Raw genomic sequence first — 19403 nt, forward strand, 5'->3', positions numbered from 1 at the left:
GCGCTCAATAAAATCTTTCGCGAGTGACACACCGAGTGTGAATGCCTAAAATGTCGAAAATGGCCTCGCGCCCAAATAAGCAAAGGTCCATTTCTCCTGGGCCCCAGCAGCCTTTGCTGCTCTCTCCCTGCAGGTCCCGCTGGCTCCGCCCTCCAGTCCCTACCTCGGCTCGCCCTCCTTCCCTTCGGCCCCGCCTCCAGCTCCGCCCCCGCGCTCCTCCCCTTCCCCGCCCACCACCCCACGCTCCTCCCCTTCCCCGCCCACCACCCCACGCTCCTCCCTCTAGGCCCACCTCCATGCCCGCCCTCCGCACGCCTCCCTTAAGCCCCGCCTCCAACCCTGCACCCCTCCGTTTTCCCTTCTGCTCCGCCCACCGCCCTTTCTCGCCCTGCACGCTCCTCCTCCTTCGACCCCGCTTCTAGGGGAGCGAGGACGCTCGGGAGCCCTAGGTGCAGCCCTCGACCCAAGCTCCCGCTTTACGGCTGACGTCAGCACGCCGGGAGGGGTGGGGCCGGGAGAAGACGCGCGCGTCGAGAGCGTGGGCTCGCTTGTGAGCCCGCGACCCGTAGCGCCGTTCGCTGACTCTGCTCGGAGCTGTCTCTCGCGGCCTCAGCCGTCCGTCGCCGCCTGCCCGTCCGCCGCGCAGAGCCGCGCCTGCGCAGCGCCCCCGGCCCGAGCAGGCGGCGCCGGCGGCCATGGCGCACCGCTGCCTGCGGCTATGGGGCCGGGGAGGCTGCTGGCCCCGCGGCCTACCCCCACTGCTCGTGCCTGGCGGCCGCATGGGCCCCACCAAGCGGTCCTGCCTCCGGACGGTGAGTCCCGGGGGCCCAGCGCCCTTCGCCCCCGGCCCGGCCCTCGGGCCTGCTTTCGGCCCGGGAGAGCAGAGTGTCAAGGTCACCGGCCCCTGGGAGCGCTCGCGCCTGTTGGGGCGTCCGGGGCGGGTTCCTCGCGTGAATGAGGCCGCGTGCCCTGCGTTTTCAGTGCCAGAACGCCCAGCGTTTCAGATCATTTATCCCATGGTTCTCGTAAGCACGCTGTGCGTGTCAAACCCTGGGTATAGAATTGGATTTTTGAAAACAATGAGATACTTGTGCGTCAGGGAGCTTCAAAAAGGATCATCTGTGAGGGTCCTCCACGTCATTCAGGACGAGCCCGTTTTACAGATAGAGCAACTGAGACCTAAAACCGTTAAGGAACTTGTCTGTCATATCACCAATATAGGTTGCCTTCCTTTCACCTGCTTTCATGGTATCGGAAAATAGCGGCTGTTGTGCGTTGTGTTAGGGGTTGGCAACATGAGCATGATTTAATGAAAGAACAGGTTTTGGAGGTAAGCTACTCAACTTTTCTGAGCCTCCAGTTCTCCCTCTTTTGAATGGGGCTATTGCCGCCATTCTGGGTCTGGCACATAGTAGATAATACATATTAGCTATGATTATTAATAACATCACCTCAGAGTAGAGAATGTGTTTTTTGTTGCATAAGAAGTCCTGTCTTTAGTAGGAGGCTATTTCTCTGCTCAGTGGTAATGAGCATGTAACAGGGCTCCCATGTGTGGGCTGGGGTAGGACGTGTTTGTGAAGTGATGATCATATGTTCTCACGGAACAGCGGCAGTAATCTGTCCAGTTAAGGTTCATATAATGGGTGGGTAGTCGGTATCAGCTATTTCAGCCACACGGTCTCTTGCTGTCTGCCGGTTTTTTAGAGACCAGCCTTGCATTGGTTTACTTAGGGACATAGGGGCAAAAGAACATGGTGGTTAAGGCCCTGAGTCAGTCACAGGAACCTGTCACTTACTAGCCAGATGCCCTTGAGGAAATTATCTCAGCCTCTCCACTTAAAATTGGATATTAATAGTACCTGCATTCCTGATTTTCTTGGAAAATCTTGCCAATCTTGGAGTATCGTCATCTCTTTCTTACTCTACTGCCCTGTGCTAGGCCTAACGTTTGCATTGCATGGATGTTGCCATCTTACCTTGCCCTCTCCTTTTGTCCCTAGTGAATATTGGACTCAGACAAGTAAGAAGCAGATACGGATCTGCCTTGTGAGTTTGCAGTTACGATGTCAGGAATCTTATCTGAATGCCCTTTCTCTCTTGGGTGGCACATTGTCCTGTGAGTCTTGGATGCTGAAGTATAAGGAAGTCCCCTGTGCTGATAGCAGTAGCTGATTGGTAGTCTGTGACAGGTTCCCTGGTGTTGCTCAGAAGATCTCTATGGGGACATTATGGCATTGATGTGCTTCCTGCAAGGGAGTCTGAAAGAACATTTGCCTTTAGGTTTGTGCTGCTGTTGAAGGTCAGACACAGAAGTATGATTCTCACAGTTTTTCTGGGGAAAAGATTTTGATACGAGATGTCCATTTTCAGGTTTTATGCTCAGAGGAATAAGGACTGATAAAAAAGCAGCTAAAAAATGCTCATACTGTCAAACATAAAAGCTAATCCTCTAAAATGAGGTGCTCTAAACTTAAATTTTGCGAGTTGATATTTTTTATAGTATCCTTTGAATGGGCTTGGATTAGATAAGCAGAGAAAATTTTTGTTGATGGTGCCCTTAGAGAAGAAAATAACCTCAACGTTAAAAGCAGTTACAGGATTATTGCTAGAAGTATTCCAGGTCAACACAATTTGAAAATAGAAGGTGGTTTATCGGTCAATAAATGTTTATGGTGACATAAAGACTTACTTTATATGGTGCTGTAAATAACTCTTACCCTCCAGTGGCTTTCAGAATAATTGGAAATGGTAATTTAAGTCTAGGTATCACCATACGATTTTACCAGTGCTTTTACATATGTAATTGCGTTTGATCCTCATGGTGGCATCCCTGGGAACTAGTTGTTTCCTCCCATTACAGATGTGTACCTGAAGTTCCTAATATGAGATGTGTTAAAGATTGTCGTTCAGAAAATTCAGATTTCTAGCTGTAACAAAATTAGAAGTTCTTACAACATCTGCCTGGTGATTACAGGTCCTTCAAATCCCAGGCCTAGGTGGCACTTTTCTTACAACGTCCTTCAGTCCCTTGAACATGTAATCACTTCCTCCTCCGAGAGGTTTTGTATTGCTGTGTGTATTATACCATCCTATAATAGATTTGTCCTCAGGCCTCTCTCCCTTACACTTCGGAGTTTCTTGGGGGTAGGGATTGGTTCTGACTTCCAGACCCCCACCACTTAGCAATGCGTGGCCTGGAGTAGATGGCTCGGTGGATCAATGTGACTGTTGGTTTGTCCACCTTGACTAACAGGTCATTTTAATCTATATCCTTAATGGATTTGGTATTGGAAAAGCTTTATTCACTTACGATACATTCTTACCTATTATCAGTGGTTGTTTCATAGGCCAAGTGTTCCCAGGGGTCAGGGAGGGCCCAACACAACAGAAGCTCCAAATTCTGTCAGACCAGCAGTGCTGTCAACCAAGATCAGTGTCAGTGTTTCTGTCCTATTTTGCTGTGTAGAGTCGTGTATTAATTTGAAGTTAAATCAGCTCATTCTTTATTTTTTATTGAGTCTTTTATTCACATCTCATAAAATCATTTTGAAGTGTACAATTGAGTGGTTTTTAGTATATTCACATGGTTATACAAGCATACTATCTAATTCCAGAACATTTCGTCACTCCAGAAAGAAGCCTTGTAACCAAATTAGAGTCAGTCCCCATTTCTCTACAACCAGTCCTCTAGCCCTAGGCAACTGCTAATCTACAGTCTCTGGATTTACCGGTTTTGGACATTTCATATGGGTGGAATCATATAATATGTGGCCTTTTGTGTCTGGTTTCTTTAAGTTAGCATAATGTTTTTAAGGTTTAGGCATGTGTTTTTAAGGTTATCCATGTATCAGTGCTTCAGTCATTTTTATGGCTGAATAATATTTCATTGTTTGAGAATACCACATTTATCTCTTCATCATCATGTGATGGACATTGGGTTGTTTCCACTTTTTGGCTCTTGTGAGTAATGTTGCTATGAACATTCTTGTGGAAGGTTTTGTGTAGACATGTTTTCCATTTTCTTGGGCAGGAGTGGACTGATTGGATCACATGGTAACTCTGCATTTAACATTTTGAGAATGGTGAACTTTTTCAAGGTGGCTGTACCACTTCCCATTCCCACCAGCAGTGCCCGAGGGCGCCGCTTTGTCCACATTCTCACCAGCACTTTTTATTGTCTTTTTGATTATAGTCACCCTGGCAGATGTGGTTTTGTGATGTTCTGTTTTCCTCATCAGACCATAAATGAGGCAATGCTGGTGGATACTAACACAGATGAACTTCTGTTTAAACATTCTCATCTGTATTTAAAAGTTTGTTCTCCCCAAAAATGGTGATGAATTTTCACTTTGCCAAGGGATAGGGTTACTTAAAGTTTTTCACTGCCAGATTTGGATGTATCCCCTCAGTGCACCTTGCTTTTTTAATTGTGAATCTAAAAACTCAATAGGGAGCCTGTTCAGTTTGTTTATGTTATAGTGTAATTTACCTAGACTGTATTTAAAAAATAACTTTATAGCAACATGTTATTTAAAGCAGAGGTGTGTCTATAATGGGACTTGCATAACCTGCATTCTCACTAGGATGACAATATATCAAATATCTTCAGCAAATGTTACTAGTGTAAGGATTGTCAGTGATGTGGGACCATAACTTCCTTATCCTGGAACTAAGATGAATTTAGTATTATATTTACAAGCAGTGCTGTTGAAATTTCAGGTAAATAGTCTTGCAGTTTTATAGACCCTGCAAACGAGACAGCATGAAGGAGCAGATTTTCTGTGTCAGTTTGTCTTTTGAATGCTGCAAATTGAGTAAACAATGCCAAGGTGAATGTGTTGGTGGAGAATAGTAATTGGGCCACAGTTCTAACTTAGGCAGGATTTTGAAGTATTCTTGTCTTCTGGATCATAATTTGTATCTCCTGGTTGGGTTGCTGGACTAGAGTGGCACAGTCCCAGGCAACGATAGTCCTCCCTTTTAAAGGGGGGAGTCACCTATGCTAGTGTGTAGCCACCTGTTGAGGGGAGAAACATGTCATTCACTTTGAGATATTAGGAAAAGAAGTCCTTTTAAATGTTTTTCTTGATATAACTTTTATTTATGTCATGTTGCAGCTTTATCGATATGCTACAACTCAAGCAACAACCAGCAGAAATTCTCTTTTGACAGATGTAATTGCTGCTTATCAGAGATTTTGTTCTCGCCCTCCAAAAGGTAAACACACACAGGTGTGATCATAATGTTCTATATTCTAGTTAAAGATGTACCAGGAGCGGGGCGCCTGGGTGGCTCAGTCATTTGAGCATCTGTCTTGGGCTCGGGTCATGGTCCTGGGGTCCTGGAATTGAGCTCCCACATTGGGCTCCCTGCTCAATGCGGAGTCTGCTTCTCCCCCTCTCTCTGTTCCTCCCCCTCTCTCTGCTCCTCCCCCTGCTAGTGCTCTCTCTCTCTCAAATAAATCTTAAAAAAAAAAAAAAAGTGCCAAGAGCAGGTGTTCACTAATAGATGCATAGCTGTTTCAGGTTGACTCTTAATTTCTGTCTCCTGTAAACCACCCCCTACCTACTTCTGTCTGATTGCAGTGATGAAAATGTACCCCCTTCAATTATATCACTTTTGTAGGTAATGAAATTGGCATGCAAATGAGGCTTATTTCTTTAACACCTTTGGTTATTTAAGCATTGAGTTACTTCTACACAAGAAATGCTGTACTTTGAGCTTAAGTCTTTTAACGATGTGTCAGCTTTAAGAATGAACACCCATACATAAAACCTAATGAATTTTAGTTTGAGGGTGTGTGTTTTCTTTTCTTTTTCCAACAGGATTTGAAAAATACTTTCCTAATGGAAAAAATGGGAAAAAAGCTAGTGAACCTAAAGAAGTTACAGGAGAAAAAAAAGGTACCTTTTAAAAAGATTATGTTTGAACTCACTACTTTCCTCTAGTATATGATGTTGCCATTCGTTTTCGCTGAACAGCGCAAGTATTCTCTTAAGGCAGTTCTGAAGTGGAAGGTTACAAGTACGTGCAAAATTCCACAGACCCTGTGTTTCGTTTTACCTTATTTCTCTGTTCATGTTTTCTTGTAGTTTTTCAAATTGAATTAAATTCACCTTAGAGATATTGACTGGTCAATATCAGTCATATTTAACTGCAAATTTGGTCAGTACATTTTACACATCTAAATAGTTGAGAAAAATCCTAGAAACCTAATACATGCATTTTTATCTGGCACATATTTTGATATAGTGCAGTGTTTTTCAAATAGTTCGTCAGAGCCTATCTTAGCTTAGGGTTTCAGATAGGGTTTCTTAGAGCTTGGTGGCTGGGGTGACTGTGTAGGCCCTGAGTCTCCTGTCCCCATTTCATACGTGTGATAGAATTTAGCACAATGCCTGGCACATTTCAGTTGGCATTTTTTTGGGAAATGTACGGAAAAATATAATACAGCCCTTGTTTTTAAATGAACTTGGATCTAGTTGGAGAGACAAATACATGCTCAGAGAATGCAGAGAGTGAAAGCAAGGCCAGGGGCTAAGAGAAGGGAGAAGTGCTAGTGCGGCCTGACTGGAAACATGGACAGTTTGTACGGTGTTTCCCAAGGGCATGGTGGCTCATCTTTTTATCTTGGTTTGGGGGCAGATTAAGGATAATAGGTCCGTATTTTAAAATACAGCCTGTTGCATACCGTTTGCGTATGTGTTACTTTGTCCTGTCCCAGAGTAGTAGGGAATCTTGTCAGACAGCTTCAGAAATGAGCTTTACTGTTTCCCAGCCCTCCGCCTCACTACAGGTAGGGCTTGTCTCTCTCAGACCCTACCTCACCTAAGACAGGGGTGCAGAAGCCCCTTGGGTGCGTCGTGGTGGGGTGAACACGTCAGGACCTCCGTGCTAGGCAGCTGCAGCTTCTCGTCCTGTACAGTAGAGGGGTCGCTTCCTGGGGTTGAAGACGTTAGAGTAGTATTTGTGAGTCTTTGAGAGGATAGAAAAGTGCGGGGGGAGGGATGTCAATGGCAGTTGGTCTCCCAGGGCTGCTGAAACAACACTCCACAACTGGGCGTCCTAAGCAGCGCAACCCTATGTCTCACAGTTCTGGAGGCCGAGGCTCAAGACCAGTGTGTTGGCAGGGTTGGTTTCTTCTGAGAGGCACGAGGGAAGGATCTGTTTCAGACCTTTCTCCTTGGCTTATATGTGACTGTCTTCTCCCTTGCTGCCTTCTCTCTGTGCATTTCTGTGTCCAAATTTACTCTTTTTATAAGAATGCCAGTTACTGTTGGACGAGGATCCACCCATATGACCTCATTTTAAACATGATGATTTTGGGGGCGCCTGGGTGGCACAGCGGTTAAGCGTCTGCCTTCGGCTCAGGGCGTGATCCCGGCGTTATGGGATCGAGCCCCACATCAGGCTCCTCCGCTATGAGCCTGCTTCTTCCTCTCCCACTCCCCCCTGCTTGTGTTCCCTCTCTCGCTGGCTGTCTCTCTCTCTCTCTGTCTGTCAAATAAAAAAAATAATAAAATTAAACATGATGATTTTTCTCTAAAGACCCTATTTCCAAGTAAGATCACAGTGGGCTAGGACTCAACACATGAATTTGGGGGAGGACACAATTCAGCCTGTAACAGTGACTAATTTCAGATTCTTGCAAACTAATTTTATGTGGGTAAGGTTTTTGGGGTGTTGTTTTGTTGAGGGTTTTGGGGGGTTTTTTGGTAGTTATCAAAATCATGCCTCGCTTACAGAAGAAACTGTTATAGTATTCACTTCATGGGAATGGGAAAGGGGAGCACCTCCTTTCTACCTTCAAGTGGGAATTCAGGAATTCGTTTACCTTCACTTCAAACACAACTTTGTCACTCTCTCAGTGTCACTTAACACTGCAACCAGTTATTTACCAAGTTTCTTAAGCTACATCTTTTTATCTGTAAAATGGGTAGCGTAGGGTACTTACCAGATTGGTGGTGTATTGTGCAGGGATCACGGGATACTGTGTGTAAAGCGCTGGCAAGCCGCCTCAAATGCTAACTCTCTGTTAGTCTCCTTTCTCATAGCAAACTAATCAGCTGCAATAAGCTATTTTGCAAGAAGTCCTTTTTTTTGGATTTGTAGAATGTTTTAATTTTTTTCAAAGACTGTGGAACTTCCCTCTCATTTTTGATACTACCCGATCAAATAGGGAAGATGCTATTATTCACATGTTATTGTTCCCACTTGACAAGAGCACAAAGAGATTAAGTAAAATCTCAAGGCATCAAGGTAATTTGAAAAAAACTGGATTCTAATCCAAGATATGCTTCTCATTCCTCGGTCAAGGTCAAAACTTATTCTAAAACCACAGTAACAACAAATTGATGCTTCTGTCTCCCAAGAGTATAGCTGTTCTGTGCTCAATGACTTTTATACTTGGTTTAAATCTAGTTGAGGTACAGGATTGGATTGCCTTACAAAGACCTGATGTAACTATCAAGTAACGAAGCTAACATTTAGTGTGCGCCTAATGAAACTCTGGCTCCGTATTTTTTAGTAACATCAAAGGGGTGTATGTGAGTTGTAACAGAGTGAAACAGCATTTCCTTCAAACTCATCCAAACTTTGAATACCGAGTGTTGTCACGACACCGTAACACACAGGCTGATTCCAGAATCAGGGTTTCCTATTCCTGATTCCCAGAAATAAAAGGCCTACATTCTTTCTAAGCATATAATACAGCAAAGAGGTCACAGCTATTAATAGTTGGCTCTGGATATATTTTAATGAAAAAAGATCAAGTTTTGCGAGAACTTTTGTATAAGTCTTTCATTAAACCATATTAATGAAAACTTTGTTGAGAGATATAAAATGCTGCTGTGCTGCTGTATGTGCTCTCTGTTGATGAACAGAATCAAAGCCAGCTGCTACCCCGCGCCCTTCTGGAGGAGGAGTTGGTGGTGGTGGAAAACGAGGTGGCAAGAAAGATGATTCTCACTGGTGGTCCCGATTCCAGAAGGTGTGATTCCAAACTGTGTATTAATTTGGAGGGTCTGGGGTGGCCCCAGGAGAGGTTGGGAGAGATGTGTGTCCAATATAGCATAGATCATATTGTGACATTTCATTCTTGACAGAGACTGTCTCCTTCTTTCCCAGGGTGACTTTCCATGGGACGACAAGGAATTCAGGATGTACTTTCTCTGGACTGCTCTGTTTTGGGGTGGAGTCATGTTTTACTTCCTGTTCAAGAGCTCCGGGAGAGAAATCACATGGAAGGACTTTGTCAATAACTATCTTTCCAAAGGAGTAGTAAGTATTTTATGGGATTGGTGGTTTCTCGTGGTTCCAAAGGTGAAATTCAGTAGATTACACCAATAAAGCAGTCAGCTAGATACCCAGCTTGTCCATTGTAAAGTTACTGTTTTCATCTTGATTTTTTTTTTTTAATGCTAGAAAAAGTGCTTGCAACCAAGAACCCTGTTTGTTTTGGCCCAGCAGTCCCCACATTTACCACAAAATCCTTTTCTTTCACTTCTACTAGAACCTAGCTTTTGACTTGCTCCCTCCATCCTCTATCTACTTTCATCATTTTATCGTTTTCCTGTGTGCTCCTCCGTCACCTCTTCCCCCTGCTGCAGTGTGCCAGCCTCTTCTGGCTCCTTTATGCTTCCAGGGCTTGTAATCTCCCATGGGCTTGAAACTGGATAAATAAGTGACAACGAGTGTTGAAAGTGAGAGCAGATGGGCTCTAAGTGGGGGCCCAGGCAGGGCTGCTCAGGAGCCATTGTTACTACCAGTGGGTCTTTACCCAGTGATACTCTACTCCAGTATCTTTTAGATGCTGTGGACTGTAAGACACGTTATTTTATGTATTCCTGAGAAAAATTTAGTAAGCTGCCAATGAAACTATAAAATAATACCAGTTGTCAAAAATATCCTAATTTCTCAGAAATTAAAATATGAAAAACGTCCACCTTAGAATTGCTGAAATGAAGTGATAGTAAGAGAACCAGGCTGCTGTGTCACTGTGGGGAAATTTTTTAACCTCTCGCTGCTGGGCTTTTCATCAATGAAATGATTAAAATAAAGGTAAGATAGTTATACTTACTGGTGGCATAAAGAATCAAAAGTTATTTTTACTTATTTTTTTTATTTGTGTTTTTTAAAGGTTTTATTTAATTAGTTAGTTAGTTAGTTATTAGAGAGGGTGTGCAGGGGTAGGAGTAGAGGGAGAAGGACAAGCAGACTCAGCACTGAGTGCAGAGCCCAACTCAGGGCTGGATCCCAGGACCCTGAGATCATGACCTGAGCCGAAATCAAGAGTCAGAGGTTCAGCTGACTAAGCCACCCAGGTGCCCCTCAACAGTTACTTTTAAAGGTTTTACAGTAATGTGAGGATGGAAAAAATGGAAACAATTATTCACTCATGCTTTTGAGACAGATGTTTCTTGTGGAAGCCAAGATGTTTATGTATATATCCCAAATGTTGGGAGAGCCTGCTTTCTAAGAAGTAACTCGTGTCCGTGTATGGAGGAGGCTGTAGCCATCCTTCCGAGTGTGGTGACAGGGCCTTGGGGAAGATTCTCCAGAGAGGCATCTCCTTTTGACCCACTGCTTCTTTGAAATCAGTCTGTTGTTGTCCCAGTTTTACAGGGAGTAGAGTACTTTAGTCACTCCTTTCCAGATGGCGTGCCTTTAGGAACAGATAGTCCCCTGTTCCAGCTCCTCCTGGAGTTATCAGGACTCCCTCACTTTCCATTTTTGACTTGTACCTTTCTTTTTTTTTTTTTTAAAGATTTTTTATCTATTTATTTTGACAGAGAGAGACAGCCAGCGAGAGAGGGAACACAAGCAAGGGGAGTGGGAGAAGAAGAAGGAGGCTCCCAGCAGAGGAGCCCGATGTGGGACTTGATCCCGGAACGCCGGGATCACGCCCTGAGCTGGAGGCAGACGCTTAACGACTGCGCTACCCAGGCACCCTATTGACTTGTACCTTTCACACTTCTGCCAAAGCAGACTTAATGACAGCAGGAAGCAAGCCTCTTCCAAAGGGCTCATGCTCCAAGTCAACTTAGAACTTTGAGATGAGGTTTTTAGTGTTCTTAAGAACCCTGTATAGTTAGGATATTATAGAAAAAAAGTTTATATCATTTTATACCCATAGAATGACAAAAATTAAAGTCTTCCAATAGCAATTGAGGATGTGGACCAATAGGAATATTTTGTTGTGCAGTGTGAATTGGGGAGCCACTTTGGAGAGCAGTTTCACAGTGTCTAGTGAAGTACGTATAGCTTGCAACCCAGCCTTACTGTATCTATCTACAGGTACATGTCCGAGAAATTTTTGAAGATGTGCCCAAGAAGGTATATGCAGGGCTGTTGATGACAGTATTCTTAGTGGTAGTGAATGTTTTGAAGCAGCCTAAATGTCTATTAATAGGAGAATGGATAAATAACTTGGGGTGTGCTCGTAAAGTGGGGTACCATGCAGAACTGACATGCCAGCAAGGACGAACCTCACTAATATGACAGGAAGGAAAAGAAAGTTGTAGAAGAATATATGCCAAGCAGAACCTTTTTAAAGTCCTAAAAACAGGCAACAGTGAGTGTATGTTTAGGGTTACGTCTGTGCGTGGCACAAGCACCAGGACATGTTTTGGGACAGTCAGCACCTAATGCCGAGAATGGCCACCTCTGGGAAGGACATGACTGGGGGCTTCAACAGTGTTTGTGACGTTTTTATTTTTCAACCCGGGGAGGGGAGGGACATGGGTCCTCCCTATGTTTGTCATTCTTCTTTATGTGTCTAAAATCCATGTGCAGTTTTAATGTGCTTGAGGGAATTTCTCAAGTCTTTTCTGTAAATTTATGTCTGAATATTGAACTTTTTAAAATTCCAGGTAGACAGACTGGAAGTCGTCAACAAGCGTTTTGTTCGAGTGACTTTTACACCAGGAAAAACTCCCGTTGATGGGGTAAATGATTTTATTAATTGATGTGGATTAGCTGAAAATTAACTTTTCAGATTTAGAGTGGAAAAGCAGGCATTTCTCACATTGCAGTGGCTCGGTGCACTGGGGATACCAGAATTAGGCAGCACAGCACTTGCACATTTCACTACCGTGGGTGAGAATGTGAACACTGCGTATGTAGTTGTGTTATGAAGACTTGGGTTGGTTTGGGTTTGGTTTTGGTAATCATTCGGCTGTACATTAGGAAACCGTGAAATCCCAGTTTTCAGTGTTCCAGTATCATCTATGATTTCTCAAGACTGAGAAAGCAATTGTTTGGTGGGGGAAAACTGTTAAATCTGCATTGCTTATGTTTTGAGATAGTTTTCTTCAAGTTGGTTTAAGAAGCATTCTGATCATCTCTCTCCCACCTGTTATGTGATATTTACATTTCTTTTCCCATTTCAAAAATAATTTATATATCCGGTCCAACCAGTTTGAACTCTATTCCAGACACCCTAGACCTGGTCGAGGGGATTGTTGGGGAAGGCAGCAGAGGGGCAAATGAGGTTCCCGGGGGATTCCCAGCCTTCCCTGGGCCTGACCTCTCGTCCCTTGGTGTCCTGCTGTCTTACCACCCTCCCCCATGGCCAGATCTCTTTGCTAGGTTGCATCCCTCCCTCCAGATGATTTTGCTTAATTAACCGTTTCCTAGTTATCCTGCCTGGATGGGGCAACATTTAAGGAAAACTAGAACTGATGGTGACCACCTCTGTCTGCAGTACATCGGTAAATAGAGGAGTATCTGTAAAGCTGTGTGGCTCTGGTATTTCAGTCACTTGTAGGAGTAAATTCTTTTACCTGCCTTCCTTTCTGCCCCCCTCCCCACTCTCTTTACCTTATGATGAAATGTTCATTATGAAATGTTCATGATGAAACGTTCCCCCCACCAAAACTGTTCCTCAGAGTTTTCGTGCTGAAAATTAAATTGGCTCTCCCTTTCAAGAGGGCAGTTTGGCAGTGTGTATATCAGCAGTTTTGAAAGTACACACACAGTAGCATTGCTTCTAGGACTGTATCCTTGGGAAATAATTAAGGATGCATGTAAAGATGTTTATACAAAGATGTCCTCCAAAACATTGTTTCTAGAGCAGAAAATTGGAAATCGATAAATGTCCACAGGAGGCACCTGGTTAATGTTAGGGGCTTCTCGTTTCTCTTTCATCTCGCCACTCTAGAGCAGCGGCTCAGCGGGACAGTCCCCTTCCCTAGAGGGCAATTTTTATATCCAGTATTGACATGTACAAACATTTATGTATTGAAATTCATACTATTTTATTATAAATTGCTTGCTTTTTGTTTCTCCTTTATATTGCAGTTAAGGTTTTATATCAATTTCAAAATTGTGCATGTGTTTCGAGATTGTAAAGAGGATATTATGAAATCTTGAAGGAATGGCATCAAAATTGCTAATAGTGTTTGTCCCTGGATGTTGCGGTTACAGATGCTTCCTATTTTCTTTATGTTTGTATTTCCTTAGCTTTCTACAGAGGGCCTGTATTACCTGTTTAATAAAAAAACTTTATTTTGAGCTTTCAGAAACAGAAGATTTTCAGTGTTCTGCTACCTGTCAGGGTAGCAGTGTTAGTTGCCGTGTTGTATAACTTTGGATTCTGACAGACTCAGCTTCAGTCAGCTCTACTCTTTACTGGCTCTGTGGCCTAAGACCCTTAAGCCTGGGTTTCTCTATTGCTACGATCAGAACAGCAATAACAACTCTTTAGTGTTTAGTGCTAAATGAGATCATGAATGTCAGTGGGGGTTTTCAAACTTCAGTATGTGTAAGAATCACTTAGAGCTAGGACCACCTTCAGAGGCTCTTAACTAGATCTGGTCCCCAGATCTGCGGCTGGTCCTTTATCTGCTCCAGCTCTCTCTGTGAGTCACGCGCCTAGCACAGTGTCCAGCTGATAGTAGGTGTAAGTAAGGAAATGCTCAGTCGCATGTGGTTAGCCTGTTACTGGCTTGTTTAGGGGCTCGTAACCACGGGCATTTTGTAGCTTTGACAATGAACAATGTAGCAAGGACTGTTGTTATATAATATTAGCTTAAGGAAACAAATGTACATTTGACAAAACTCCCCCACATCTTTTGTGTTTAGATACTTAGATACCACAGAGTGATACCGGGAGGAATATGGGATAACATGTTCCTCTCTTCTGTAAATTATCAGAGTTTTGTATCCTAGATTTATTGTTTTGATTTAAAAAAAACTTTTTAAAGTGATTGCAGGTTTAAGGAGGAACAGAGGTTTTTTTGCTATAAAATGCAACTCCTACTTGCTGAGTGCTTAGAGCGGGTTCTGGTATATTAGAAACTCCGTGTGAGTTGTGATTAAGTACGTGTGTGGTTGTAGAAGAGAGGCAGTGTAATGGGCCAGTTAGGGTCACCGGCTTGGGAGCCAGACTGCTTGGGTTTGGATCCAGCCTCTTACTAGATTTGTAACCATGGGCAAGTGAAGTCACTGCTGTAGTTTTCTCGTCTGTAAAATGGGGATGGTAAGAGGGCTGATCTCAGCCAGTAAACAGCTAACACGGCGGGGAATACTGACGTGTTGGCGCTGGCGGGTGGGTAGCCGTTGCCTCAGACCCTTCAGCTGTTCCTCCTTAGGGCCTCAGGAACTCACCACATCAGGTGAATAGAAGAGTAACGTCTGACACAGTGAGGTCCGCGTCTCTTGTCATTGGCTGGTGTGTGGGGGGGGGTGCCTTCCTAATGTTCAGATTTTGAATGTGACTTCTGGTGATAGTACCTCCTTCTTAGGGTGGTTCTAAGATTGAAGGAGTTCATGTAAATAAAGGACTAAGAACGATGCCTGACACTTAGTAAGTGCTCAGTAAACTTTGCGTGTTGTTACGTGTCGCATTAGTTTTTAGTTTGGAGATGGGCAACTGAGAAATACGTGGGAAATGAAGAAGAGGAAAAGGACACGTATTTATGAAAAGGATTGTCTTTTTAAATAGATTTTTCATTTGTTTGAGTTATAGTTGTAGAACCACTAAGGAATATTGCTTAAGAAATGCTTATTTGCAAGGATTGCCAATTGTTCTCACTGAGTGAAACTTAATTGCTGCCTCATTAAAACCAGTCTTTTATTATTCTTGGTTTTTTTTTTCAATTTCTGAATTTTCAGTATTTCTGAAAATTCTTTAAAAGTTGAACCTTCCAGTAAATTAAACTTTGCTTCCCTTTCGTTCTTAAGATATTTTGTTTTTGTGTTTTTATAGCAGTACGTCTGGTTTAATATTGGCAGTGTGGACACCTTTGAGCGGAATCTGGAAACCTTACAGCAGGAATTGGGCATAGAAGGGGAGAATCGGGTTCCTGTTGTCTACATTGCTGAAAGTGATGGGTAAGAAGACTGTTGACTCTGCCGTGCGCGGCTCACTGTGTGTTCTGTCACCAGGTGGCAGGTTACAGACAACATTCTCAAACAGGCCTTTCCCAGGGTAGCCAGACTTCTTGTAAATCATTGGTAATTTACTGGTTTTTGCTCATGACTGATTTTCTACACATTTATATTTATCTTTGATTAAGCAGTAGATTGGGGTATGACCATCCTTCAGTAGGATTTTAGCATGAAGAGCCCCTTTGTGTGAAAGAGTGGCATCGCCATCTTTTAACCATCACTTATATTTATGTTTCAGAATTTACCAAGAATTTTAAGTAACTCTTCTTCCTTTCTTGTCAGAACTTGTTGCTTCTCTTAAGGGTTGTCTTTAATAAGACCACTTACAAGTCTGAGTCTTTCACGAAGGGCCCGTTGATTTCAAGAGTCACTTATCTTTGAGTTCTGTGGGGATTATATTGTCTTTGGATACTCGCCCGCATACTACGCAGGGGTAGATTTCCTCACAGTCACTCCATTCATATCGAAGTGTACCTCACTATGGAGTGACCAGTTCAAGAGTGAAAGTAGAAAGAATTCTTAAATTTTCTGAATATGTAAAAGGCAGAAAAACAGATTGCTGGTGTGCTAATCGAGCAGGTAGTGTTACTCTAGTTTAGAGATTTCTTGCGTTTCAGTTTGTGTGGATCTGCGGTCTCCCTCCATATTTAGATCCAGATAGCTATCAAGGTGGTTTCACATATGCTATGTCCTTCGGCCCCCGGGGCTGTTGTATAATCGGTTAACTTTGCTGCTGAAATGTTACGGAAAGTGTTGTTACGACATTCTTTAAACTTTTACTGTTGGTGTGTATATTTTTCCCCTCCAGAAATAAACCAAAGGTAAAGTTTTCACAGTTCTTACTGCCTGCTGTAGGAGCATTTAAAATATTGTAAAAGATGAAAACTTAGAAAGTAGATCCTGGTTTTGGTTTTGAACTAACCTGTCTATGAGGTTTTGATCCAAATTTCTTAGGGTAAGTTCAGCTAAATTGCATTATATTAACCAATATGAGTACATATCCATACCCATAATTGTACTGAAATTTACTAAGACAGGCAAAAGGTATCCCCAGGCTTTATGTCCTATCTGAGCAGTGTCCTCCAGAGCAGGCATGAGTTTGAAGGACAAATGATTGCTCCCCTGGGAGACACTCTCTTAAGTCTGCACAAGCTGCGCAGAGTGGCCTGCACAGCACTCACCTGGAGATAGTTGTCACCATTGTACATGGGACTTTGAATCTGATCTGCTGTTACCTTAGCAAGGATTTGACCATTTGGAAGACATCTCTTTAGAATAAGTCAGTGTATTCCAATAAGAGAACTGGAATTTCTGCCCAGGCTAACACCAGATCATGTTAAAAATGTTAAAAATTTTGAGTAATTCAAAAGAAACTTCTTTGAACTGCAGATATAATGATAGTGAATTACGGTTAGGTCGGTTTTGTGTATAAATGGTGGTTATTGGGATAGAAAGAAAATCTCAGAAGACAGCATGTAAAGAACAGCTTTTTCTTTGGTCTCATCTTCTGCAGTTCTACGTCAGTGATATTGAGGCACTAAGATTCTCTTTGTGCCTCAGACAAAATATTAGAATATTCAGGTTTTCTAATAATAGGAAATCTATACAGTTGTATCCTAAGCCGTTACCAAAAAGTGTATCTTGCAGAACATTTACAAAGCCAAAGGTTAACAGACTTAAAAACATGTCAGTGTTGTATGTGGTTTCCTTTAGCTCATTTCTCCTGAGCATGTTGCCCACGGTACTCATCATCGCTTTCTTACTGTACACCATCCGGAGAGGGCCTGCCGGGATTGGCCGGACAGGCCGGGGGATGGGTGGACTCTTCAGCGTTGGAGAAACCACTGCCAAAGTCTTGAAAGATGAGATAGATGTGAAGTTCAAAGATGTGGCTGGCTGCGAGGAGGCCAAGCTAGAGATAATGGAATTTGTGAATTTCTTGAAAAACCCAAAGCAATATCAAGATCTAGGAGCAAAAATCCCAAAGGTAAAGTGAACTTTCAGAAGATTATATTCAACTGATTAGCCCCCAAATTTTTTGAATTACTTCTTGATCTCTAAAGTTATAATTTTATGAAGTTGGATTACTTATGATAAATTATCTGTTATTCTCCTTCTGTCTTACCAGTCTCTGCTTTATTCCAGGGTTTTTTCAGGTCATTTATTCTGTGGGAATGTTTCTGCTTGCATGTAGTGTGTATATTCCCAGGAAGATTTGTGTTCTTTCCCCTTGGAAGCCTTCCCTGATTTGCCTTTCTTCTTCCTCCAGTCAGATTTAGATAACCCATTTCTCAGCAAGTATGCACGAGAGCATGTTGCCCCCTGCTGTCACCCAGTTATACCTCACCGAGCAAGTTTGAGCAAACTCTGCCTGTGCCTGACACTCAGACCCATGGCGCAGGATTTGGTGAAGAGATAAACAACACTAATTCTAGCCTTCCCCCCTCTGCAAGGAGACATCCCCGTGCCCACTGCTGGCGATGGGCTGGCCTTATTGATCTTTGTGCTCTGAGGGTCAGGCTCAGTCGTTAAGTATAAGAATCCAGAATGCTTAGTTATTTAAAAAATCCATTAATAAAGTTAACTTTTAAAGGAATCCTTTGTGAAGGAGATCATCATTTCCTTGATTTCCATGTCCTGCCTCTATGGATAAAAAGTCATATTTGAGGGGCGCCTGGGTGGCTCAGTCGTTAAGCGTCTGCCTTTGGCTCAGGGCGTGATCCCGGCGTTCTGGGATCGAGCCCCACATCAGGCTCCTCCGCTGGGAGCCTGCTTCTTCCTCTCCCACTCCCCCTGCTTGTGTTCCCTCTCTCGCTGGCTGTCTCTCTCTGTCAAATAAATAAATTAAAAAAAAAAAAGTCAGGGGCGCCTGGGTGGCACAGCGGTTAAGCGTCTGCCTTCAGCTCAGGGCGTGATCCCGGCGTTGTGGGATCGAGCCCCCACATCAGGCTTCTGTGCTAGGAGCCCGCTTCTTCCTTTCCCACTCCCCCTGCTTGTGTTCCCTCTCTTGCTGGCTGTCTCTATCTCTGTCAAATAAATAAATAAAAAATCTTTTAAAAAAAAAAAAAGTCATATTTGGTAATTATATAATTTGCCGTTATTTACTTCGTACCTGTGCACATCATACCCAGGCATCTCCTCAACTTAAATAATTATACTGTTTGAACAAGCACATTTTCTCTTTTTAACTATGTTCATGATTGGTCATTAATTTTTACTTCGTTCGTGAAATTTTAAAGGGACGAAAGTAAGCAAAATGTAATTTGAGAGTGTGTTGTTTTATGTCTCCTCGGCTTATTTTAGTAAACCTCAGTTGGTTGATTAGTAGATATTCAGCTTAAGTCTAAAGGTCTGAAAAGCAACACTAAAAATCTTATAAAATAAGTGAAGTATTTAAGATTTCACATTCTTACTAAATTTTTAAAAATGGTCTCTAATAATCCTTTTCTTAGTAATATAAAAATGTTTTGCCATAGTTCAGATGTTTGAGGAACATCTGGTATATATCAGTAGAGTTTATAGACAGATTTATGTCTCAGAACTATTTATGGATATGCAATTTACTTTTCTGAAATCCTAATGAAAGATACTTTTCCTTTTTTATATCTGAAGGGTGCCATTCTCACTGGTCCTCCAGGCACTGGGAAGACACTGCTAGCTAAGGCCACAGCTGGAGAAGCCAATGTCCCTTTCATCACTGTTAGTGGATCTGAGTTTTTGGAGATGTTTGTTGGTGTGGGTCCAGCTAGAGTAAGTCTTTTGTTCTGTTATGATGGCACAGCTTCCACCCTCTACCCTCTGAGCTTCCCCCTGAATATGGAGTTGGTAAAGATGGCCCTGGCCCAGACTAGTGCAGTCTGTTAATTGGGTTGTCCTTTTGTCATTGAATTGTGAGAGTTCTTTGTATATTCTGGTATTAAATCCTAATTAGATACATTATTTGCAAATAATTTCACCCATTCTGTGGTTTGCCTTTCTTTCTTGATAGTGAAGCACAAAAGCATTTAATC

The 19403-nt window shown here is 42.9% G+C and overlaps 1 protein-coding gene across 1 annotated transcript in view; it reads left to right on the top strand.

Moving 5' to 3' along the window:
• Positions 1-496: 496 nt before the first annotated feature.
• AFG3L2 (AFG3 like matrix AAA peptidase subunit 2) overlaps positions 497-19403 on the top strand; it is a 45015-nt gene continuing 26108 nt past the window's right edge. The window contains exons 1-9 of the mRNA XM_034643152.1: positions 497-812; positions 5121-5220; positions 5829-5906; positions 8886-8992; positions 9130-9282; positions 11874-11948; positions 15212-15336; positions 17107-17380; positions 19006-19143. Coding sequence (XP_034499043.1) covers positions 696-812; positions 5121-5220; positions 5829-5906; positions 8886-8992; positions 9130-9282; positions 11874-11948; positions 15212-15336; positions 17107-17380; positions 19006-19143 — 1167 coding nt within the window. The 5' untranslated portion in view covers positions 497-695. The remainder of the gene's footprint in view (positions 813-5120; positions 5221-5828; positions 5907-8885; positions 8993-9129; positions 9283-11873; positions 11949-15211; positions 15337-17106; positions 17381-19005; positions 19144-19403) is intronic.

This window comes from Ailuropoda melanoleuca, chromosome 14, assembly GCF_002007445.2.
Source record: "Ailuropoda melanoleuca isolate Jingjing chromosome 14, ASM200744v2, whole genome shotgun sequence".
NCBI lineage: Eukaryota > Metazoa > Chordata > Mammalia > Carnivora > Ursidae > Ailuropoda > Ailuropoda melanoleuca.